This window comes from Lipophrys pholis (assembly GCF_963383615.2).
Source record: "Lipophrys pholis genome assembly, chromosome: 3".
In the NCBI taxonomy this organism is placed as follows: Eukaryota; Metazoa; Chordata; class Actinopteri; order Blenniiformes; family Blenniidae; genus Lipophrys; species Lipophrys pholis.
The window spans coordinates 29048744-29074033 of NC_137627.1; the positions used below are offsets into that span (position 1 = coordinate 29048744).

Below are 25290 nucleotides of genomic sequence, written 5' to 3' on the forward strand. Positions count from 1 at the left end.
TAATTCATGATTTTATTCACATACCAAATTACAATTGAAAAATACTCTGATCAAACACTTCAATTCAAAATTAAGAGTGACATTTAGATTCAAGAACAGTTTATTAAACTATGGTGGCTTACTCTAAGAAAAGTTAGAAAGGAAAAGAAGCTAAACAGTAAAGAAAGTCTTAATAGGTCAAAACAGCTTCAATAGCAGGAAGTAATAGAATAAAAGTTGTCAGGAAGGGTTGAATCATAAGCCAGTGGTTCAGCCAAATCAGCAGGGTGGGGATGAATAGGGAAGGGAGTATAGACGAGAGAGAGGGGGCAGGGGTCAGGAAAGGGCAAGGCGTGGAAGAAACCAAAGGGTCAGGCCAGTCTATTGGACAGATGAAGGTGGTACTTGGGTGGATCACAGAAGCCGAGCAAGAGCAGTGAGGGGGAGAGGGAGATTTAACTAGGAGGGAGTTTTAGAGAAGTAAAAACAAGCTAGAAGCTAATGCCTGCTTAGCTTATAAGGTTTAGAGTAAAAAAGCATTATTAAGTAATAGATTTTAAGTTTTAAAGGGGACATATCATGCTAAATCCACTTTTTTAGCCCTTAAATGCATGTTGTTGTATATTTAGAGTGTTTAGAAGTACAGAAAAGTTCAAAGTAGTCTCTTCAGGTGCTCCGTTGATATCTTTATATTCTGTTTTGGTCATATTTTGCGATCCGTTTCGATTTTTCTATTCTCTATTACGTTTTTTGAACAATGACGTCACAGTATTCTCAGCGGAACTGCCAAATTAGGACATCGACATTTCGAGCAATCCGCCATTTTTGTTTCTCGCTGCGATTTTGTAGTCCAACCGAAGTTACGAGAGGATAAGTCGAAATGTTCGGTTGTTGGATGTAGTAACCCACAAGCTTCGTTACACCGTCTCCCAGCATCAGAACCTTTTCGAAGTGCCTGGTTGAGTTTTATTTTTCACAGAAATGTACCCACATCTGTGGGTAAGGTCATTTTTGTGTGCGCGAAGCACTTTAAGGACGACTGCTTCAGCAACCTCCGCCAGTATAAAGAAGGATTTGCCGAAAGACTTCGTCTGATTGAGCGGTCAGTTCCTTTTATCTATGGAGACGACGAACAGAGCACTTCGGTAAGCTGTATATAACGCTAAAAAGTGTTGATGATAAGACGTCCCTGTCATTGTTTTGTTAGCATTAGCAGTTGCACCGTCTTCATATGTTAGCGCTGTGTGCTCGTTTTAGATTATAATGTAACTTCTGTGTTAAATAGTCGTTGTAATACAGGCAGTATTGTAGTAGTGGGCATGGATGGAGAAGTTAGTGTAAATATAGTAACACACCATTGCGTTACATCCATATGAAGACGTTGTTCTGCAGGTGCATCATCGTCATTTTCATCTCGCTCCGCCGGGTCCGACTCTGGCTCCAACATGTATGGCAGGATGGACAAATCTTCCGTTGTTGACATTTTGTAAATAATGTGTGAATATAAAGTTTCTGCGCCGCTAGATAATGGTATCTGTTCTATCAAACTACAAAGATGGCCGAACAGGGTGACGTTGAACCGAGTGTGACCTCTGCAACCTGGAGAGGAGGAGGGGTATGAAGTGTCTCATTTGCATTTGAAGAGACCGCCCCAAAACGAGTTGCTCTCAGAAGCACATCAGAAAAGGGGTTGAAAAGGGGCCTGTGGAGCTCTAATAATGAGGAATTCAGACCCAAGCATTGCAGTTTCGCGTTGTATAGACCACAACTGTATGATTTATATGTAAAAAGGAAGGATTTAAAAGCATGATATGTCTCCTTTAAATGTGTGAAATAATAAGGTTTAAGTGTGTAGTGTGTAATGCGAACAATGTCCTCACGAGTTCAATATGTGAAAAAAAAAAGGAAGTGTTAAGAGGGAGTGAAGGAGTGAGTTAAATGTTTAACATCTTGAAGTATGAATGTATAATGGTTAACATCTTGAGGATTAAATGTAAAATGGTTAACATCTTGAGGGTTAAACATCTTGAAGTATGAATGTATAATTTTTAACACTTTGAGGTTTAGAAATGTGATAATTAGCAGTTTTAGGGTTTAGATGTGTAATATTAGACATGAGATAGAGATGTGAGTTTGTGACGGTTTAACCGGATCCATAAACGGTTGGTGTCCTGTGGCAAGGAAAGGAAGTGGCTCGGTTGCAACACATGTACCCAAGCTCGCACACAGAGAAGAGAGGAAGTGATTATTAGGTTTAAGTTTTAAAATATGTAATGGTTGATATTACTATGACCTGTCAATATTTCAACCGGTTCTATGTGGGATTTGGTCTTGCTGTATAAGGACAGTTATAAACACATACACATGGAGGTTCACGCACGAACACATAGCCATGAGGCCAAAGGGCCGTTGCACTTGGGTCAACAGGTAATTGCCCTTTTGGGTGCGGTGCATGAGCGTCTGTGGGGTTATGAGACAGACAGACAGACAGACAGACAGACAGACAGACAGACAGACAGACAGACAGACAGACAGACAGACAGACAGACAGACACACACCACTGACAGTTGCCTTGGTAAGCGAGCACACACACACATAATCACAAGCACGCTCATGAGCATAAAATGCACGTCCAGCACACACATGAAGAATGGGGAGCCAACGGCTGAAAGATTTCGGCGGACTACAACGATGGCGGACGAAGAGGAAGTGCTGAGGGCTGTGGCAGACGTGAACCAATTGCGTTGTTTTGGGAGTGAATAAATGATGATGGGATGAAGATTGTGCCAATGATATTGTAAAAAGCAGATACTGCAGATGAAAAGTAACCAACCAGAGGGGATTGAATTTGAATAAGATGGGGGTATAAAACATAACCAAAGTAGTGATTCTTCAGTATTCATGAGATCTTATCATCATGATGCCGACGGCCCAGGAGGCTCACACTTTTTGTCCAGTTTAGCTGATCAGAAAATGGGCTCAGTTTAGAGGAGAACTGAGGTTTTTTTTGACAGCTTTAGAATCAGTTAAAATAGAAGATTCAAGGGAGGACTTTCGCATCATCAATCCAGGGGGATTTTTTACAGTGAGCCTTCTTTCTTTTATTTCTTTCATTTTCCTTTTTCTTTTTAATTTTAATTGACTGTTCTGACAGTACCAAGTGCACGTCGCCATAGAGGGGCACGGTCGTTAACAAAGGTGGTTATCATTATACAGTTCAGGCTCTAGGCTGTTGCTCTGAACTGACAATGCTGACTGAGAATATGGGCATGACCTCTGGATGCTCAGAGGGAATATCGGGAATGTAGCCTGATGCTATTCACGGAGACCTGGCTAACGGAGCTAACACCAGACTCGAACGTTACGCTGGATGGTTTCCAACTGACACGGGCAGACAGGACAAAGGAGAGTGGTAAGAGGAAAGGAGGAGGGCTGGCTGTGTTTGTGAACGATAGATGGTGTAATCCCGGGCACATCACTGTTAAAGAACAACTCTGCTGTAAGGACATTGAACTGTTAGCGGTTAGCATGAGGCCGTATTACCTGCCGCGGGAATTCTCACACGTTATCGCGATAACTGCGTACGTCCCCCCCTCTGCTAACGCCCACGCAGCGTGTGATGTCCTGCACTCGCTCACAAACAGGCTGCAGACAAAACACCCACAGGCTCTCCTCCTCATCACGGGGGATTTTAATCATGCCTCTCCTTCCTCGACTCTGCCCACCTTCAAACAATATGTCACCTGCTGCACCAGAGACAATAAAATACTGGACCTTTTCTATGCCAACACCAAGGGGGCATACACCTCATCTCCTCTCCCTCCCCTTGGCCGATCAGATCACAACCTTGTGCACCTCCTGCCTGTGTACAAACCTCTGGTACACAGACAACCAGCTGTGACCCGCACCATTAAAATCAGGTCCGATGAGGCAGAAGAGGCTCTCAAAGACTGTTTTGAGACAACTGCATGGGAAGTGTTCTATGAGGACCACGGGGAGGACATCGACGGCCTCACAAACTGCATCACAGACTACATAAACTTCTGTGTGGATTACACGGTTCCCACCAAGACCATACGCTGTTTTGCCAACAGCAAACCGTGGATCACTCCTGAGATAAGGGCCCTCCTCAGGGACAAAAGGAGGGCCTTTGAAACAAAAGACAGGGAGGAGATGAGGACTGTGCAGAGAGAGCTGAGGAGGAAGATCAGGGAGGGGAAAAGCAGCTACAGGAGGAAGATGGAGGAACAGCTGCAGCAGCGGAATGTCAGCGGAGTCTGGAAGGACCTGAAAGCGATCTCGGGTCACAAGGACTCCAACATCGAGCTGGTTCGGGACCAGGAGCGGGTGAATGATCTGAACATTTTCTTCAACAGATTTGAACAGACGTCCACCCCTCCCACGACCCATTCCATCCCGCTGCAATCACCACCACCAGCTGTCCCCCACCCCCATCCCACCCCCCTGCACACCGCTCTCTGCTTCCCTCAGTGTCAGCCACACCCTCACTCCCACAACTACCAACACACAGCCCCCCTGCTCCAGCCTGTCCTTCACAACAGCCCAGGTGAACAGAGAGCTGAGGAGGTTAAAGGTCAGGAAGGCAACCGGTCCGGATGGCATCAGCTCCAGACTCCTCAGAACCTGTGCAGACCAGCTCAGTGGGGTCATGGGGCACATGTTCAACCTGAGCCTTCAACTGGGGAGAGTACCACAGCTCTGGAAGATGACCTGTGTGGTACCGGTGCCGAAGATCTCCCGCCCCAAGGACTTCAACCACTTCAGGCCGGTGGCGCTGACATCACACCTGATGAAGACCTTGGAGAGGTTGGTCCTTCTCCATCTGCGCCCCCTGGTGAGCTCATCGATGGACCAGCTGCAGTTCGCCTACCAGCCAGGCATCGGGGTGGAGGACGCCATCCTCTACCTCATGGAGAGATCTCTCTCTCACCTGGAGAGGGCTGGGAGCAATGTGAGGATCATGTTCTATGATTTCTCCAGTGCTTTCAACACCATCCAGCCCACGCTTCTGGGGGACAAGCTGCGGCACACTGGAGTCGACCCGCACCTCACATCCTGGCTCCTGGACTACCTGACCAACCGGCCACAGTTTGTGAGGACACGGGACTATGTGTCTGACCTGGTCATCTGCAGTACGGGGGCTCCACAGGGGACGGTCCTGGCTCCCTTCCTCTTCACCCTCTACACTGCAGACTTCTCCCACAACACATCCACCTGTCATCTACAGAAGTTCTCTGACGACTCCGCCATCGTCGGCCTCATCACCAACGACGACGACGAGAAGGAGTACAGAGAACTCAACCTGGACTTTGTGGACTGGTGCCAGCGGAACCACCTCCAGATCAATGCGGGTAAAACCAAAGAGCTGGTGGTGGACTTCCGCAGGCGGAGACCCACTCCCCCCCCACTGGTGAACATTCAGGGAAAGGACATTGAGATAGTGGACTCTTATAAGTACCTGGGTGTTCACCTGAACAATAAACTGGACTGGTCTGACAACACACAAGCTCTCTACAAGAAGGGCCAGAGAAGACTCCATCTACTGCGGAGACTCAGGTCCTTTGGAGTGCAGGGAGCGCTCCTGAGGACCTTTTATGACTCAGTGGTGGCATCAGCCATTTTCTATGGAGTGGTCTGCTGGAGCAGCAGCACTACGGCTGTAGACAGGAACAAACTGAACAAACTGGTGAGGAAGGCCAGCTCTGTCCTGGGCTGCCCCCTGGACCCTGTGGAGGTGGTGGGAGACAGGAGGATGTTGAAGAAGCTTTCATCCCTGATGGAGACCGTCTCCCACCCCCTACATGGTACCGTCACATCACTGGGCAGCTCCTTCAGTGACAGGCTTCGCCACCCGCGGTGTCTGAAGGAGAGATACCGCCGGTCCTTCATCCCTGCTGCAGTCAGACTCTTCAACCAAGCCTGCTCCCAGTAGACCACTGCACACCACAACCGGACAATATCACTCCACTCCAGCTGGACAAGAAGTGGTGCAATAACAATAATAATCTATAAGAACGTATTTACTATGTAAAATACATCCACCCCCATATTCTGTACATGTCCACACTTATAGGCACCGTGTGCATATTCTTCTGTTATATTGTATTTTTACCTGCTTTTTTGTGCAATACATCCACCTACATACTCTGTACATGTCCACACTTATAGGCACCGTGTGCATATTCTTCTGTTATATTGTATTTTTACCTGCTTTTTTGTGCAATACATCCACCCCCATACTCTGTACATGTCCACACTTATAGGCACCGTGTGCATATTCTTCTGTTATATTGTATTTTTACCTGCTTTTTTGTGCAATACACCCACCCCCATACTCTGTACATGTCCACACTTATAGGCACCGTGTGCATATTTTTCTATTATATTGTATTTTTATCTGCTTTTTTTAGTTCCTGCTATGTGTGCTTCTTTCTCTGTACTATCCTGCTGTACCACTACAAATTTCTCCACATGCAAGATAAATAAAGGGATATCTTATCTTATGCTAGACCGTGAGAGTCCGAGCGAAGCTCCCTCGCCAACCAGTTACTCAGTGAGTTATTCCCCATCTGCTGAACCACAGCTGGGACTGGGTAGCCTTAAACTTGAGATGGAGACATGGTGGAGGCCAGGTCTGATTTTACAGGTTGACAAAGTTTAAAATGGCTCAAATAGATTAACCCACCAGAAAAGGCCAAAGAAACAAACAAAACAAAACAAAAAGAAAAAACAGTGAGAGGGGCAAAACAGCCACGACTACTAAATTGCCAAATTGGATTAAAAAATGACTTTCAAAGAAGCTTAAACTGCTAAAATGGCTAACATAGCATGAGTTTAACTTAACATCGAGAACGCATTTCCTCCTGCGTTACTTTGATTAAGGGGTGATTTTTGTTCTCTCACCTGTACCCAGCTAGAATGTTCATCAGAGTGGACTTGCCGGCCCCTGAGGGCCCCATGATCCCGATCAGCTCCTGACTGCAGAACCTTCCCGACAGGCACTTCAACAAAGCTTTGAACCCTGGGAATAAAACAACAAAAACTTGATAAAAATGTAAAAATATGTATCTAAGAATTTAAATACATATCTAGACACATTGAAAACCCATAGTTTGCGCGTAAAGCCACTTGTTAGTTGCATGTAGGCTCGCACTCATACCATGTTTTTAAAGGACAAGTACAAGTACTAACTTTTAGCTACTTGCCAATACTGAGTACTTACATATGGCTTCTTCTAGTTATAATTATACAGTACAGCCCCATGGTCTTAAAAAAAAAAAAAAGAAGAAATAATCAACTGGTGTGTAAACAACATTGTGTGTTTGGTTTATGTGCCTTTCAGAGAGCAACAAAGGATGCTGGTGTTACGTCGCCACTGTCACATATGTTGTGCAAACACACGGTCAGTGAGCTTTGTTTACTGATGTAATGTTGAACCCAATGAAAAGAAACATGTGAACACGTGAGCTGCACATCAAGAGACCCATGAAGAGGTTGAACACTGGGAATAGTTGAACAAAAAAATAAATGAAAATAAAATAAACAGAACAATGTTTTGGCCAGAAATTGAACACCTGCCTCCTGCATGAAAGGCAGCAATTCGGCCAATAGATTAGCAGTGAATTCATATGTGAGATTGATTCTTAGAAGGCTTTTGTGATCATGTCACACAGTCTACCTCCAGTTTCTCTTCTAAAGTAAGACTTCATCAGCCTCTAATGACCAGTCACCCCTTGTGGCACTTAAATTCAATAATGGACCACTGCTGTTCACTTAAATGGTGAGTTTCCAATCACATCATCAAAAATGGATGACTTCAAATTAAGAAAGATCTCAGAGGAAAATCAGTTTCATTGAATGTAGACTTAGCACCCATTTACACGACAACAATCTTAAGTAAATTTGCAAAACTTTTGTTGCGTTTCAGACGTCTGTTTACACAACAACGATGCTCAGAGTCACAAAGCACAACTCTTTGAAAACAGCTTCCAAGTTGGAGCTTTTCGAAAATGGTCTGTCTTCATGTTGATGGGAAAAAGTGAAAACCAGACTCAGAGGAGAGGACTTTCTGTGGAACCAGACTTTTCGCGGGTTTTATCTCCTAAGCCTAACCAGAACAACAGAAAGCCTCCACCTCCGAGTCTGGTTCTGCAGTTTTATTCCTGTTAAAAGGGAGCTTTTCTTTCCACCGCCTTCTCTCCATAAAAGTGCCTTGAAGTGTTGTATCTGAGGCTATAGAAATAAAAGTGAATTGGTTTCCACATGGAAATACATCAGTAAATACCACCTTAGACCACGAGATCTCACTATAAAACAACAGAAAGCTACTGCAGTGCCATAGAAAAAACCACTAACATGTGACTGAGTGAGCAAGAAAACAGTTTCTCGGGGGGCGCTAGTGCGCAGGCGTAGGATGTAGACGTGTTTGGCTTGTGCTCTCCACCACAGCTTCAACAAAACTGCTTTACACCACGGTAAATCTCCCCAGGAGTTATTTTTTGCTCACACATCTGCCTTTTACATCCAGTACTACATTCCTGAACCATGCCTCCGAAGACAAGCGCCTCAAATAAGAATAAGACCATTGACGGATACATCGGCGGGGCTAATGCTAACGGGCCTGCTAACAATGTCCGTCCCACTGAGCCCTCTGCTAAAGCACCAGCTAACCCTCCGGATGACAGAACCCAGACTTACGAAATATGTAAGGAAATGTGCAAGGAGATATCCGAGTCGATTTTGGGAAAGCTTGACGAGCGTTTTGATGCTTTTGATACTAAGTTTCAGTCAGTACTCTCCGTACAAACTGATTTACAGAACCGCATGGTCAGTCAAGAGCAAACGATCAGCGCTCTGGAGGAGCGCATCGATGCCCTCGGAGCCAAATACGAGGATTTATCCAAGCACGCCAGTCAGCTTCAAAACAGAGTGCTGGATTTGGAGGGTCGCTCACGCCGACAAAACATTAAGATTGTTGGTATAAAGGAGGATGCGGAGGGAGGAAGACCTACTGATTTTGTTTCCAGACTTATTCCAGAGCTGCTGGGCAAACAACACTTTCCGAATCCAGTGAAAGTCGATCGAGCACACCGCTCTCTGCAGCCCAAGCCGGCAGCTGGAAGCAGACCGCGCACCATCATGGCTCGCATTCACCATTTTCAGGTGAGGGAGCTGATTATACGCCTCAGCCGGTCACAACCAATGGAGTACAAAGGAAACAAGGTCCTGATTTTCCCGGATTACACCAACGAAGTGATGACTGAGCGCCGTGCCTTCCGTGACGTGATGCAAACCCTGAGAGATGAAGGAATCAAGCACTATCTGCGCTACCCGGCCCGACTGTGTGTACACTGGCGTGACGAAGAAACACCGGAGACATTCAAAGATCCAGCGACAGCAAAGGCAGCTCTGTTGCAGAGGAAACGTGACGCTCTGGTGAATGAGTAGGACGGTCTAAAGTTGAGCAATACAATAAATCCTATCGCACATTCGAGGTGAGAGTGATTATTTTTAATTTTATTTAATTTTATCTTTATTTATTTCAATTTTTTATTTTTATTATTATTATTTTTTGTATTTTTATTTTATTTATTTTAATTTTTTTTCATCTACTTAAGCCAAATGCACCACAATTTGGACTGTTTCTGGATCTGTTCATTATTATTCTACAAAGTACTGACTCTGTCCAACTACCATTGAATTATACTTAATGAAGGTGCATTTGTTTATTGCTTATTTATTTTGTTAATTTTTGTTTGTATTTATTTTGTATTTTATTTTTCTCTCGCACTCATTTTTTCCAGTGGTGTTTTAAATATATTTTGAAGTCATTATGTTGAGTTTTGTGGTGGGGGCGCCGTGACTCACGTTGAGTCTACCATCTGTCCGGTAGCTCCAGCTCAGGTAAAACGGGGAAGTTTTGAGTCAGGTTCAGTGGACGCAAAGGGGGGGTGGGGGGAGTTTGTGATGTTTGTATTTGTTCTTGTTCTTTGGCTCAGATGCAAGGTTCTATTTCATTGTATTTTAAAAATGTTTGCAAACCAGATGGAGTGTGTATATGTACACTGTTGTATTTCTCTCCCCTTTTTTTGTTTTTGTTCTTAAATGATTAACACACAGGGGAGTTTACAAGTCGGAGGCAGAGATTTACAGTTAGTTTCATGGAATGTGAAAGGGCTCGGTAGTGCAGTCAAAAGAGGGAAAGTCTTTAAACATCTCAAATCCCTATCTGCAGATATAATTTTCCTACAAGAGACCCACATTAAAGCTACAATGCATCACAGATTAAAGTGTAATTGGATATCTCAAATTTATCAATCGCCATTCACCTCCCACGCCCGTGGTGTAGCAATACTATTCAGAAAGACTGTCCCATTTCAGATATCCTCTGTAATCAATGACCCTCTTGGGAGATTTGTTATGGTCTCTGGTAGCATAAACTCATTCCCGTTAACCTTTCTTAACGTATATGGCCCGAATACGGATGAGCCTAATTTTTTTTCTAAAGTATTTGACTTGCTTCCAGATGACAATAACTCAAATATAGTGATTGCTGGGGATTTCAACTGTTACCTAGATCCTTTCCTAGATAGATTATCTACACGGCCACCACCAGATATTGCATCCGTACGGCTTCTAAACAATCTTCTAAAAACTAGAGGCCTGGTTGATATTTGGAGGATCCAGCACCCGACAAGCAGAGACTACTCCTTTTATTCTCACGTGCACAAGTCTTACAGTAGGATTGATTATTTCTTGGTCAGCTCAAACCTAATTTCACGGATCACTAATTCCAAATATCATAATATACTGATTTCAGATCATAGCCCCTTAACAATATCAGTAAATATTTCTCTTGCAAAACAGGCATATTCTTGGCGTTTTAATCCAAATCTTCTTGGCGATGACAATTTCATTAATAACATTTCCTCTAAATTGAAAGACTTCATAGATTTAAATGACAACGGTGAAGTGTCTGATTCCACCTTATGGGAAGCATTAAAAGTAGTTTTGCGAGGTAACATAATCTCTTATACATCAGCCCTTAAGAGAAAAAGAGAAAAGCGACTGCTTGAAATTAACCACTTACTTCCTACGTTAGAAAGAACATATCAAATTTCAAAATCACCTGATCAATATAAAGAGATAATGAAGCTTAAATATGAATATAACGGTATCATGAGTGATCAAATTAATAACTTACTTTTGAAATTAAGGCAAAAAAAGTTTGAACTTGGGGATAAACCAGGCAAACTGTTAGCACGACAGCTTAAGGGTGCCCAGAGTTCGAGAGCAATTTATAGTACTAAATCTAAGACTGGTGCGCTCATAACCAATCCTGCTGATATAAACAATCGGTTCTGTGAGTTCTACTGTGAACTTTACTCGTCTAAACACACAGCTTCACAGTCCGATTTTAATCATTTCTTCGATACTCTTTTATTACCCAAATTGAGTGATACTGCCAGGAAACACCTTGACTCCGACATCACCCTACAGGAAATCATCACTGCTATAAAGTCATTTTCACCGAATAAGGCAGCCGGGCCTGATGGCTTTAGCTCAGAATTTTACAAGAAGTTCTGTGATATCCTTGCGCCCCTTTTACTCAGAATGATTCGTGACTCCAAAAGTGGTGAGAAGTTACCAAAAACTCTCTATGAAGCCAACATTTCTCTTATTTTAAAAAAGGGCAAAGAGGAAACAGATCCCGCTAGTTTTAGGCCAATCGCACTTCAAAATGTTGATCGGAAGATAATAACTAAAATCCTGGCTACAAGATTGAATAGGCATCTAACATCTATTATTCACCCTGACCAGACGGGATTCATCCCTGGTCGACTGTCTTTTTCCAATGTTAGACGACTGCTCAATACTATCTACACTGATTATAGTCACACCAAAGCAGCTTCTATTTTGTCTCTTGATGCACATAAAGCTTTCGATCAGGTTGAGTGGCCTTACATATTTGAGTCATTGCGTAGGTTTGGATTTGGTGAAGATTTTATATCTTGGGTAAAATTAATATACGCAAGTCCACTGTGTTCTGTTTTGACGAATGGCGATCGGTCAACTTCATTTCTCCTGCAACGCTCAGTTCAGCAGGGTTGTCCCTTATCACCGGCACTTTTTGCTATAGTACTGGAGCCTCTTGCTGCAGCAATTAGAGCGCATCCACACTTACGTGGGCTTCAGGTTGGTGGTGTGGAGACGATCATCAGTTTATATGCTGACGATGTAATATTGTATCTGCAGGATGCTGAGAAGTCGGTTCCTCATCTTCTCAGCCTGATTACATCGTTTGGAAAAATGTCAGGATACACCATAAACTGGTCAAAGAGTGAGTTTATGCCTCTCACCAAAATTTACTCACCAGGCTTTTTGGAAAGAGTTCCATTTAGGGTAGTTAATGACCATTTCACTTATCTTGGTTTGACTATACCCAAAGATCCAAAATGTATTTTCAAATTGAATTTTGCAGGATTTATATCAGGATTAAAGCAGAATATTGAAGGTTGGAAGCTTTTGCCTCTATCAATGATTGGGCGCATAAACTCGATTAAAATGGTTTGTCTCCCTAGATTTCTGTATTTATGTCAAAATCTCCCAATTTATCTTACATCCGCTTTTTTTAAAGACTTGGATTCCATTATCCTTTCCTATATTTGGAATGGCAAGCATGCCAGAATCTCAAAGATACACTTACAGAAGTCTAAAACGGAGGGAGGATTGGGCCTGCCAGTTTTTAAACATTTTTATTGGGCTGCCAATGTTAGGGCGTTAATGTTTTGGCAACAAGGTACTCTGGACAGTCAGACACCCTCTACCCCACTGTGGCTTAAAATGGAGGCCAACTCTACCAACAACTCCTCTTTACCAGCAATGCTATTTTCCAAATTTGAGAAACCAGAGTCCTTTAAGAACCTGTGCTATACGTTAAAGCAGTCTGTTAGGATTTTAAACCAAATAAGAAACTTTTTGTCTTTACCAAACACATCAGTACAAACGCCTATATGCCTCAATCATTGTTTTGCACCTCCCTGGCATGACAAGTCTTACAATGACTGGAGAAGGAAGGGCTTGATGTCAATCAATGACTTATATGTTGATGGTAAATTTGCATCATTCAATCAATTAAGGGAAAAATACAATTTGCCCCAGTCACACTTCTTTCGATATTTACAGGTCAGGCATTATATTCAATCGAAAATTGGACATTTTCCAAATCTTCCAGTTGAACATGAAATTGATCAAATTCTCAAAAGCCCTCCCGATTCCAAGCATCTTGTTTCAAAAGTGGTATGCCTATTGAATGATTATATTACCGCTAGTACTGTGAAAGCGAGGGATACTTGGAGAGAAGAATTGGGTATTGAATTATCTGAATCCATGTGGACCAAATGCTTATCTAAAATTCATTCTTGTTCTGTGAACAGCAGACATCAATTGATCCAATTTAAAATTGTCCACCGCTTGCATTATTCTAAAGCCAGACTACACAAAATCTATCCCTCGGTTTCTCCAATGTGTGACAGGTGCAACGTGTCAGAAAGTACTTTGTCTCATGCTTTTTGGTCCTGCCCTTCACTAACAGGCTTCTGGTCAAAAATATTTGACTTCTATTCCAAAGCATATAAGACGCCCATTCAACCTGAAGCTGGACTTGTTCTCTTTGGCTGCACTCAAACTATTAGGACTATCCCTGCTGTAATGCAACAACCACTGGAACTGGGTCTAATTGTTGCAAAAAAAATAATACTGAAAGAATGGAAGTCCCCCATTGCTCCTTCGTTCCAGCTGTGGGTCACTGACATGTTGTATCTAATACAAATGGAAAGACTTCGTCATGGCTCCATGGACATTTTTGCCCACTTTTGGAGTCCATTTCTTTCTCATTTTGAAAAGATCAAGATACAGTAGCTGCTGACTGAACTCCTTTTCTTTTTCTCTGCATCCCTTCTGTTATATTCTTGTGTATACTCATTTGGTAACAATTTATGCATCTGAGCCATGTTGTTTTGTTGTGTTGTTTTGTACTGTATTGTCTTGAAAAAAAAAAAGTATAATGAAAATAAAATATTGAAAAAAAAAAAGAAAACAGTTTCTCAAAAAATAAATAAATAAATAACTCAACAACGTTGAATGGTAGGATAGGTTTAACTGGATTAAACTGAAAACTTAAAAGTAAAATACTGGTCATTTTTTGAGAGTAAATTAAAATTTACTTCTCATGGACAAATCTAAAAAGAATCCGGCTGAACTGTAAGACTGGTGTTACCAGGAATTCAATAAACAGGCCATTTTAGGCTTGAAAACTATCCTCATCTCTTCTCAAATGAAAGACCTCATTCCTTCTTTACAAGCTCGGCCCTCACTGAGCCACTTTAACAGATCTTTATTTACCATCATAAAATTTACATCACATACCAGCCTCACTTTAGTTCAGTTTTCAGTCTGTACCATATCATGGTTGACATTGGGAGTTTGGAACTGCTGGCTGTAATAAGAGGCCGGATGGAGGAAAACACTGGTGCTCAAGGAAGAAGGTGACACAAGTGCCTGTTGGAAGCACGTCCGGGAAGTTCATAACTGACAGCTGTTTGTCACCAAAACACAGAATAAATGTCTAAAAAACCAAACCTATTGTGCAACACACACAAACACAACACACCTAAAGGATTTTATATTAAACAAGCATATTTAATTTTTGATGTTTTAGCAGAACATAATTTGCAGACTGTCTTACTTCTGTCATCTATTTAATAACTTATTTTTTGGCTTTCTTTTGCTCCGTTATGTTGTTGTTTTGAATAATTTCATTTGTGCCCACATGTCCAAAATAAACTTTTCAATCAATTTTCATTAGTATTAAAGGATGCCTTTACCGCTGACATAGCTCACCGTTATTTATCTATCAATAATAAATTGGGGCACCACCAGATAAACTAGAAATAACTAATTATCAAAATATCAGTCTCGTTTGTAAAAGGGTTATTTAAGGAAGTTAATATTTCTGTGTAAAAACATAACAATCTTAAATAAAAGGGGAAGGTGTGAGATCCGAGCACAGACTGTTACAAACCAGTGAATTGTCAACAATAAATACACAATAATAACCAAGAATCATTCAAACAGGCATTTAACAACAAAAATGTATTAATCCATAAAATATTCTGAAATCATCTCATAAATCAACACATTCAAGTAGCAAACAACATCTAACACGGAGATCTAATCTACTAAACAGCAAACACTATGCACAAAGAGTGTGTGAGTGTGAGTGTGTGTGTTGAGTGATGAGGGTGAATGGGTGTAATGACCTCTAATGTCCACCAGGTGGAGGCAGACGTTGGTGGGTCAGTGTGGTGGCCGTGACAACTGCTAGGGACGTGCGGCGGCACGCAGAGGGAGAGAGCAATGTCCACCAGGTGGACGTCGAGGGATTGCAATGAATTCATCGCAATCCCTCGAGGCGTTTGACTCGCTCTTTCTGGGGCTGCGGTTGCTTAGCGGCCAGATAAACAAGACGTCCATCGCGCATGCATCCGCGAAGGCAATCTTGGAGTGAAGCAGCCTCACCTACTGTAAAAACGAACCGGTGGTTTCGTTGGCCCGGTTCTGAGCGCCGGCGTTCTAAGTGGATGTTGGGACATGCCGTTAGAACTCTGGTGATCGAGGCAGATGTGGTTTAAGCAGCACCAGGTGCAGTTTGGTTGGTAAATGTGGCTGTGTGTGTGAGCTTATCTGATCAGGTAACACGAGCGGTGGGGGACATGCGCACGGGTTAGTGAAAGGGGGAGAGATGAGAAAGGGCGGAGAGAAGAGAAAGACAGAGATTTCTGGCGAGGTTTGGTTCTGAACCCTGGTTCTTTCACACAGAGATTGAAGTAGCTTCTGGAAGCTCAGTTGATTCTCTGGTTTCTGTGGTGGAAAACCTAATTCCCGGACTTGGGTTGGTGCGCGTGAACACGCGTACACAAACATATGGGCCACTGTGGCCTTATCAGCGGCACATTGAAACACATTGCATGTTCGCTTCAGGCTAATCTAACAATTGCTGCCCAGACAAAAGCTCTCTTACTGTCCTGTTGTGCTGTGCTGGACAGCAACGTCCGTGGGGCGGTGCACACGGTAAGGCAGCGGTAACTGGTTGTTACCGGGTCTGAATTCAGCACCATGAATTCAGAGGCCTGGCTTCAGCTGCAGGAGTGGACAGTGAGGCAGTTGAAGGTGGGGGGTGGGGGAGACGCCGCCTTGCGTCTCCAGAATCCCTAGAAAAAAGGGAAAGGGAAAAGAGAAGAAGTAGTCCAAACTGTGTCCTGCTTGTCCAACGGGCTGAACTGGGTTTGGTCCTTTGGTTCCACTTTTGTGCTCTCTCTTCTGTCCTGAGGTGGCAGAGACGTGCGTCCCTCTCGGGGGTCGGATTGAGAAGTGGGGAGCAGTTGGTTGGAAAGGAGTTTCACCAAGCTTGAATTTTGGATCCCTGTGGTGTCCTGGTCGGGTTCTACCATTTCCATTGGCCGCCAACCTGAGGGGTTGGGGACTTCCTGGGGTCTCTGCTTTCCTCCCTGCTGTTTTATGGCCTGTTCATTGTTCCTGGTGTTTCTCCTCTGTCGGAGAAACTGCTTGGAGTTGAATGGAATCTCAAGGCCCAACATCCCCCCTTTGTTCCGAAGAGTGTGATGCTGGTCGCAGTCTTTGGAGCAAACCTGGGCCATATAGTCCATATGATCTGTGGAGTCCATATGAACGTCCGAATGTCCTGAAAAACATCATGTCCACAACAGTCCAACAGTTCATACAGTTCATGTGCGAGGCTAATGTCTGGGCAGACAGAGAGACCAGTCTGGGCAGACTTTTAACTTCTTTTCTAACTACCTACAAATACAATACTCATTTCGTACAGTTTGCCAAACATGAATGAAAATGAAGTACCAGAGTTGAGGAAAGGGGGACAGGTGGTTAGAAAATAGTTAGTAGGCTCCTCCCACACCTCCCGGAGAATAGGGATTAGCTGGCAACATGTTCGTGAAACAGTTCACAAAAGCGGACGTACCGGATGCAGGGAATCGAGTCTGATCTGTAAAATTTGTATGTGGTGGCACCTGGTGTGTGCAACGACATCAGCGATGGTTCACCAGTAAGCAGGCATCCAAGAGCCACCAGCCGTCTGAGGGGTCTTGGGGTACCTGCTCCGGCTAGGAGTGAGAGATTGAAGTGTGGTAAGTGGAGGTGTTTGTGTGTGTTCCCTTCAAAACCCAACATTCACCACAGAGACTTTTATTTCTGTCAATAATGGCTGAGTTCTGAAGAAATCACAACTCTCGGCTATATGGGTTCACAGAGGTTAAAATAGCACTGCTGAGACTATGTCAGATGTATCTGTGAAGGTTTATAACCGTCGTGGTGTTAGTCTTGAGAAATTGTTCAACCCGGGTTAGTGGAGCTCAGTAAGGTGGTTCTACCTGTACTGAAGCTGCTAACGGAGGAGCTCATTTCCCTACGATCGACTGTGAGATCTCCGACTACACACAGGAGTTATTTCTCCTAAACAATCCTCGACAGAGTCTAAAGTGTTGTCAATAGAGCTGGATATGAGTTTACAGTGATTATATTTCCCTGAACGGTTCAACTCCAGCTTTGTAACTGCTCAGATTGTCTAAGGAGGCAGAGTTAAATTTCTGATGCACAAGATGGGGTCTGAGCACGCTGTCACTAAACCCTACTGATAAAAATCTCTTCTGCTCCTGGGGTGGAGGTTCTCCCCCCTCACTTGGGGAGGAGTTAACGTTACTCTGAGGGTGTAAATGGATTGAGTGGTTCTGCTGTGCAGGCCATGACAACACTGACCTTTTCTGGTTGGTCCAGAAGGTGCAGTGAAGGGTCGTTTCTCTACCAGTCATTCTTTTGATGGGAGTGAAACCTGTGGAGTGGTGCACGGAGAACCGAATGGTCACCAGCACCCGTTGGAGGTTCACCTCTTCATTTGTACCACTGCTGTTGCCATACCGGAGTATGTGGGTGGTGCTGTGGTTGACTTAGTCAACCTGAGAAGATGACTGGGAGTGGTTTGGTAAATGGAGGTTGGCCTCCCTTACCAACATGTCATACAGGGCAGCCATGACACTGGGTGTGACATGTGTGCTTCTGTCCGAGTCGACGGAAGGTGGCAGTTTCCAGTGGCTGAAGGCTTGGTTCAGAAGGAGGACGGCAGCCATGGTGGCTGTGTCAAGGTGGAGCTGGAAGTCATCAACAGAAATGTTAAGCGGGCCCTGACAGACATTTTCATCAGGATCATGATGACTGGATGGAACGGTCTGAGTCGTGGCGAAGGCTTTCTCACAGAGGGAGATCTGTATCTCCATGCTGTTAGGCGGTCTGCTTGCGTAAGCCACAACTTTGTCTGTGTTATGTGACTGCGCTGGGGCAGCACTGAGACTATGAGTGGGAAAGTCTGTCTGTAGGAGGAACTGTGTGCCCTGGTCTAGGTGGGCCAGACAGGATGCTGAGCAGAGTTTCTGCTTTGTGAGACAGAAAGATGTTTCTGCAGGAGTTTCCCACCCACTGGGCTTGTCTTCGCTAAGGAGGTCTCTGGGGGGTCCAGCGCTCACTGAAGAGTCCCTGGTGGATTGTGAGGAGCGGCTGCCGACCACCAAACCTCAGAGCCCCTAGTTGGGGCTCTTAGGTTGTGAAAGGGGTGAACTCTCCCAGCTCGGGGTTCAATCCCATCTGTGCCACCTATGAGCCCGATGTGTTCAACTCTGGTGCACCCCTGAACTTTGCAGTCGTGTTTCAGCTAAATGTTTCTCAAAGGTGCAGCAACGCATGAGGAAGTCGTCCACATAGATGAGATTGCCGTGAGCGGCAGTGTTGCTCATCGTTGTGTGGAGAAGGATGGTAGACACCGATGGTGGGTCTAAGTAGCCAAACTGGCACCGGTTCCAGGCGGACTGGCGGTTGCCTAAGGAAGAAACTAGCTGGTACTGGTTACCAAGGTCCACCTTCGTGGTCCTGAACTGCTTTACCACGTATGCAGCCAGAAAAGATATGTACTGGTGTACAAAAGATGGCGGGGCCTTTGGGACAGTGGGGACGCGCACCGGGTGGAGGTCTGTGACCCCCCTTTCGTGCGAGTCCTGCGCGAAGATAGTTTGATAATCGCGGAAGACCTCAATGAATGCATCTCCTCGTTTCTGCTGTGTTAAAGCGTTAAGCTTTAGCAGAATGTGGCTCGGTCTTTGACTCGAAACCTGAACAAGGTTCTTCTGGACCAGATGTGGTCTGTTTACCTGAAGTGTCTGTATTCTCTGGTTGAGTCATCGGAGCATACACAACCATGTCACCTTTTGTGCTCGGTTTTGTACCATTGAGAACCTGTTCGAGGTTAACATGGCGAGCGCTGGTGATGGTTTTGGTTGTGTAAATGAGGAGAGTGGTGTCATGCATGTCGTCACTGGTGAGGGACGACTGCAGGTTGTCAATTACAGGCACCATCAGTTCAAGGTTGTGACATGAACTGTCAATTAACATCTCTAATGATTGAAATGCGGTCACTTTAACCTGACCGTGTGTCAGATTTTGGAACTGCGGGTTGGCTGAACGATTGTTCAGCTCAAGAAGAGATGTGTCACAGATCGTCGGGTCGAGATCTGGAATGTGAGGCGAGGAGCCGCGTGAACCATGGACCTTGGTTAAGGTCTGAAGTGACTCTGCTGAAAGTGAGTGGTTGCTCAGAACTTTGAGCAGGTCGGCGTTAGTTACAGATTTCTCTGACCAGGGCGCCAAAGGTGCCTCAGGAACCATGGTTCCATTGATGTGTGCACCCCCCATGATGTGGTGGGCGCACAAAGAAGTACTCATGTACAAAGAATAACTCACGTCCTTCAGTGAAACGAGTAAAGAGTGGTGTGCTCGAAACGGGTCTTGGCTCGTCACCTGCAGCGGTTGCTGGCTGTCAGGGAGCTTGGAACTGGATCGGTGCGGGTCGGATTTTGGAAGAGACCCAAGTATTGGTAGGGAACCTGTGGACTGGATGGCAGCGACTCTGCTGTTGGAAGCTGAGTGGCCCGGTTCTGGGCCAAAGGGAGTTGGGCTGGTGACTTGGGACCAAAGGCGTCGTTGGTGGCAGTCAATCAGCACAGCCAGTCGGTTCAGGAGGTCCTGACCAATAAGCAGTTCCTCTGTGTTCAGAGAAGTGACGTAGATGGGATGCGTCACTGACATGTCCTGGAAAGCGACATCGACCCAGACACGTTTAGTGATGGGTGACTCGTCCTGAGTGAAGCTTCTGATGTTCATGCTACACTCTTCCACCTGAAGTGGCTTTCCTAGGTCACGCATGGTTCTAGCAACCTGTGTGAAGGTGGCTGAACACATGAGGGTGATTCCTGACCCAGAATCAAGCAGGGCGAGAGTGTCGACACCCCCTACCACTACTGAGGTGTATAAGCGGTTGGCATAGCCATCATTACCCAAGAATGTCAAAGGGGGCTCTCTGTTGGTTTTGACTTCCTGGATCTCCTCCTCCTCCTCCTCCTGTGGACTTTGTGTGCGGAGGGGAGGGGCATCCGTCCTAGTCATGCGGTCAGGGGCTGGGAGTCCAGTTCCTCTGAGGAGCCGGGTCCCTCCTGACCAGGCGGGTTCAGGTCCTGCACCACCTCTTTGATGCAGGTTTTAATCCACTGTGGGACGTCTGCGTCCCAGTGGTTTCTGGTCTGACCTCGGCCTCGGTTGTTAGACTTACTACTCCGTTGGGAGTGGTGAGGTCTTGGCCTACCTGATCTGTTACGTCTGTGCGGTTGTCCACCTCGTGGTCGAGGTTGTGGACATCTAACGGGGCCCCAATCCGCAGCAGGTGCGGGGGAGGGGACCTCGTGACCTACATGTGCCGGATTCGTGTTTTTAGTCACCTGCGTTCTCAGGATCCCAGCGTCACCATCATGGTTTTCACCTGAACGGTGGCGCAGCTCCCACACCATCTGCGCGTGTTTGCGGAGGTCTTTCATGGTGGGGTTTGTGGTCCTGCAGAACAGGGCGACATCGAACTGCACACTGTGGTGGAGGTTGTGAACGAAGAGGGACTTGAAAGTCTGGTTTTCATCCAACCCCGGTGCATTGCGGCCTTGGAAGTAGGCGGCCCTTAGGCGCCTGTAATACTCTCTGGGAGGCTCCGCCCCCTTCTGAGTGATTGCAAGTGCACCAAAAGTTGCTGAGGCAGGATCAGTGTACAGAGAATACTCTTCCATGTAAACGTGGATGCTCCTGGATGTCGCCTTCCAGAGAAGCTTCAGCTTCTCCCGTGATGAAGGATGAGGCAGGTCGAGGAGGCAGCGTTCAACCTCCGGGTCGTTCGGGTCAAACTGCTCTATGTCCTCAGCAAGGAACTCAAGTTGGCGGGTCCTAAGACCGCGTTCCCTTGGGGGACCGGAATGGTCTGAGTCATCTGAGCTGGACCCCCCCAGTTCTCTCCGGCGGAGAGAGTGAGGGCCGTGATGACCATGAGGGTCTCCAGTGAGTGGAGGACCAAAGCTGATAGCACTGTGAGGTGCTGGAAAATAATTATTTTCTCTCTTCTGAAAAGGAGTGAAAGAGCTGTGAGAGCGCATTGTGGTGCGGCTGAGCACTGATGGATGAGTGTCATAGCACACCGGGACCCTTTGGTCCTCAAAGCTTAAAGATGTAGGCACTGGGTGTCGGTTCAGTGGGATGCAGTTAATTCCCACAACACTGGGAGGGTTTCTTGTGCCATGCCCTCCTGGCTGTGTGTTAAGCCCTCCCCCCCTGCCATCGCTGCGGGGAAGATTGATGCAACTGTCCCCCTGACGGGACAGCTTCAAGAATGCGTATATTTGGGGTAATTTGTCCACCTGACTGGACATTTTCCCAAGAGATGCCAGTGCAGAAATCAGAAGCCGACGCGCCGGAAGTGACGTATTCGAAAGGCGACGCACCAGAATTGACGCGAGGGAGCGCGCTTACAGGAAGTGACGTTGCGGAACCAACTCGCCGGAAATGACGCAAGACAGAAGTCATTCGCTGGAAAAGACTGAAAATGGGACGTTTACTCCGCATCGCAGTTCAACGCACATTAATCGTTTCTTTTTATGTTTCTTTTGTATCTCAACACAGTCGAGGATCGTCTTCTAATAAGGTAAAGATTTGTCTTCTTGCCTATATAGAAATGATCAGCCTGCACTAATAAGAAGCAGCAGTTATATCAGTATTAATGAGAGTAGGAGTAGTTATATAGTTATGTTAGGAGCAATGAAAGCTTAAGTTGCTCTTTTTGTTCTCGTTCCATGTGTTGGTTTATTAAGTGTAATTTCTTGCCTTGTGAAAACTTGCTCCAGTAACTTTTGGTGTGTTAAAAGACGAATGTGCCGACATTGACCCGCACCAGATGTATACTACGTGCTTGCTGCTGTGTTTTTATCGGTTTCATCTCAGATAGATGCTATATAGATATATATCTATATAGCAATTAAAGGTAATATAAGCTATTTCTCATCATATGTAAGAGACGCTTCCCATATGTATATATATACAAAACATAAAACATGTATTTAGTCATTTTTGTGAAGGTTTGCATCAGACATCGGGGACACGCTTCTTCTTTCTCTGACGTCTTTCCCCCCTTAAGGAATCCAGACCATTTCTCATTCTATTTAGTCGTGTGCAACCAGGTCCTGGACAGTGTCTTGGAATTCATCCGTGTTGAGTCTCCATCCCGGTTTCCTCCTGTCGTGTTCATATATGTGCCTGATTTGTTTTCCACTTCCACATCTTTTCTATGAAGGACTCTGCAACTTTTTTTTTCTCTCCCCACCGTGACTTTTAATCAATATTAAGCTACTTTTTTCAAAGGAACTAAGTGTCTTTATGTATAAAAATACATTACTATTCATCCTAGGTCACTAAAATGTGAGTAATAATTAACTAAATAGGAAGCATCTATTTGGGATAAAAACATTTTTATCAGTGCATCCACATGAGAAAACTATTAATGGTTATGAGAGAAATTTAAAGTCAAATGTATAACATGCTGCAATGAATCATTTAGATGTTTGTCAATAAAGTTCAATGTTTATGTCCGTCTGTGCCACACATAGAGAACTGAAATTGCATTTCTCTTCACACCCACATTCAAAAAGAATTTCACACACTAAAAATATACAATATACAAGAAATAATTGAGGTACACATATACAGGCTAAGAATATAATAAGTTAAGAGAAGTATAAAAAGCTAAATAAGATAAACACGATAGTGAAATCAACACATTAAAGTGAACAGAAAGTTATAACAAATATAAATGATGATGATTGACTTGGATTTTTTTCAGTGAAATGATGGTAGAGTATTGCTCTGTCTCCAGCCATTGGTTCATAATGAGTGTGTGTGTAGGAGGAAGGTAACTATAAGAATGTTCTTCTCTCCTTTACATCCATTCACATTAAGTAGTTTTTTGTCCATATCTTTATTTAATTCATTTTAAATGAAATAAACAAACAAAAATTATGTGAATAGTTGAATACGTCTCTTGTTTTGCAGGATTTTTTATCCAGACACAGAAATGCTGGAATGGAAGCAGTGCAAACTTTGTAAAGGCTGGCTGCATGTTGGTTGTGCCTTAAAATCCCACAAACATCTAGATGAGTCACCCAGTTGTGGCTGTAACACTGCAAGTGAGAGCACAAGGTACTACAACAATAGTTAGTGCAATTATTCAATATATGTATGTAGTATGGCAGAAAGTACTGAACCACTTGGCTGAGATATTTATTCTGCACTCTTTGTGTTGGATGCTGTGTCTTTAAATGAGATCGCTACATTCCCTAAAGGGGTTTTAATCATGTACAGTTGTTTGATAATCACATTGTCAAAGTAATATGTCAACTGATTCCGCATCTTGTTTCCAGTTGGCTGATTAATATTGTTAAATCACAGGAACCATAATTCCCAGACAGTTTTGACTTTAATCAAACTGTAACTTTGCTGCTGCTGCATATTTTCATTGGTTTTCACAACCTATTTTTATCTGCAGGATCATTGAGGCTGTTGAAGGGCAGTGATCCTGACTGTATTCTCCAGAGAGCAGATCAAGGTGGATGAAACAAACTCTGCTGTTAGTAATTCTATTCTCTAGTGCTGAATATATGTTCTCTCTTTGCTCTTCGTCTTCAGAGCTCACATGATGATCTCATGGAGTCGAAGGTCCGTTCAAATAGAATAAACCTGTGGAAGATGCCGTCAGCATCACCTGCCCTTAAGCAGCACCTCAAACTGGGGATGTTGCCTTTCAGTGACCAGCGGGTAACAAAAAATCTCATCAATCAAGTAAGAGAGTTTTTACTTAACATAAGCTGGATTTGTTTACTTTTATTCCTCTGCATTGCAAAAGATCTTTGAGATACTGAAAGAGATCGAGGAAGTCACCGGAATCAAGAAGAGGGTCCTGAGACTCATCGATTACGTTTTTGATGTTATGCTCCCAGAAGTAAGATGACCATTCGAATGGAGGACATCATAGAAGTAGAGAGGTCAATATTTTGTGTCTTTGTAAATCTCTCTACTTGCACCTTGTCATTGTTTTTCAGATCCTCATCAACATCCTGATGGGCTAAGATCATACAAGGCTTGAGGCAGAGGTCATCAGAGCCAGTGGGAGAAACTTCTAACATGCTGTCACAGGATAACCAACCGTACATGACAGTGGAGCTGAAGGTGGTTTGAAGCCTCCTGTCCTGATCAATCTTCACAGAGTTGATCTCTCTCCTATCTATCTGTCTGTCCTCTCCTCGATCCTCTCATCCTAACTGGCCAGCGCAGAAAAGCCTCCACCTCTGAGTCGGGTTTCTGCAAAGGTTTCTTCCTGTTAGAGGGAGTTCTTCCTTTCCACAGTCGCTCACGCTTGCTCATGTGGATTTGTTGGGTTTTCTCTATTAAAGTACCATGTGCTTCTATATAAAATAAAGAAAAATGACATGATTTATGCATGGTTTTCTTCTTTTAAAGTTGTCAGATATTTGTTGAAGGTTTTGTCATGGACATATACTCCTTTCCTGCTGAAGAAACTACAGTTATTCTCCATTCTTGTTGTTTGTTTTGCTTAATGCACCACACATTGTCACTGAATGAATGAAGGAGCCAGATCAGTTCAGTAGCTGAACTGTGACCCCGAGGCTTCACTATGGTTAAAGCTGCAGTGTCTTGCTGAAATAGGCTCAGATAGAGCTAGACAACTTTGTCAATAATGTGCGCAGCAAGTGTATACAGAATAAACTTTTGTT

General features: G+C 44.3%; 1 protein-coding gene across 1 annotated transcript in view; it reads right to left on the reverse strand.

Annotated features, from left to right (window-relative positions):
* LOC308107619 (ATP-binding cassette sub-family G member 4-like) overlaps nt 1–25290 on the reverse strand; it is a gene marked incomplete at both ends in the record, with an annotated part of 47439 nt that overhangs the window by 12537 nt on the left and 9612 nt on the right. Inside the window, one exon of the mRNA XM_080460044.1 lies at nt 6905–7022. Coding sequence (XP_080316170.1) covers nt 6905–7022 — 118 coding nt within the window. The remainder of the gene's footprint in view (nt 1–6904; nt 7023–25290) is intronic.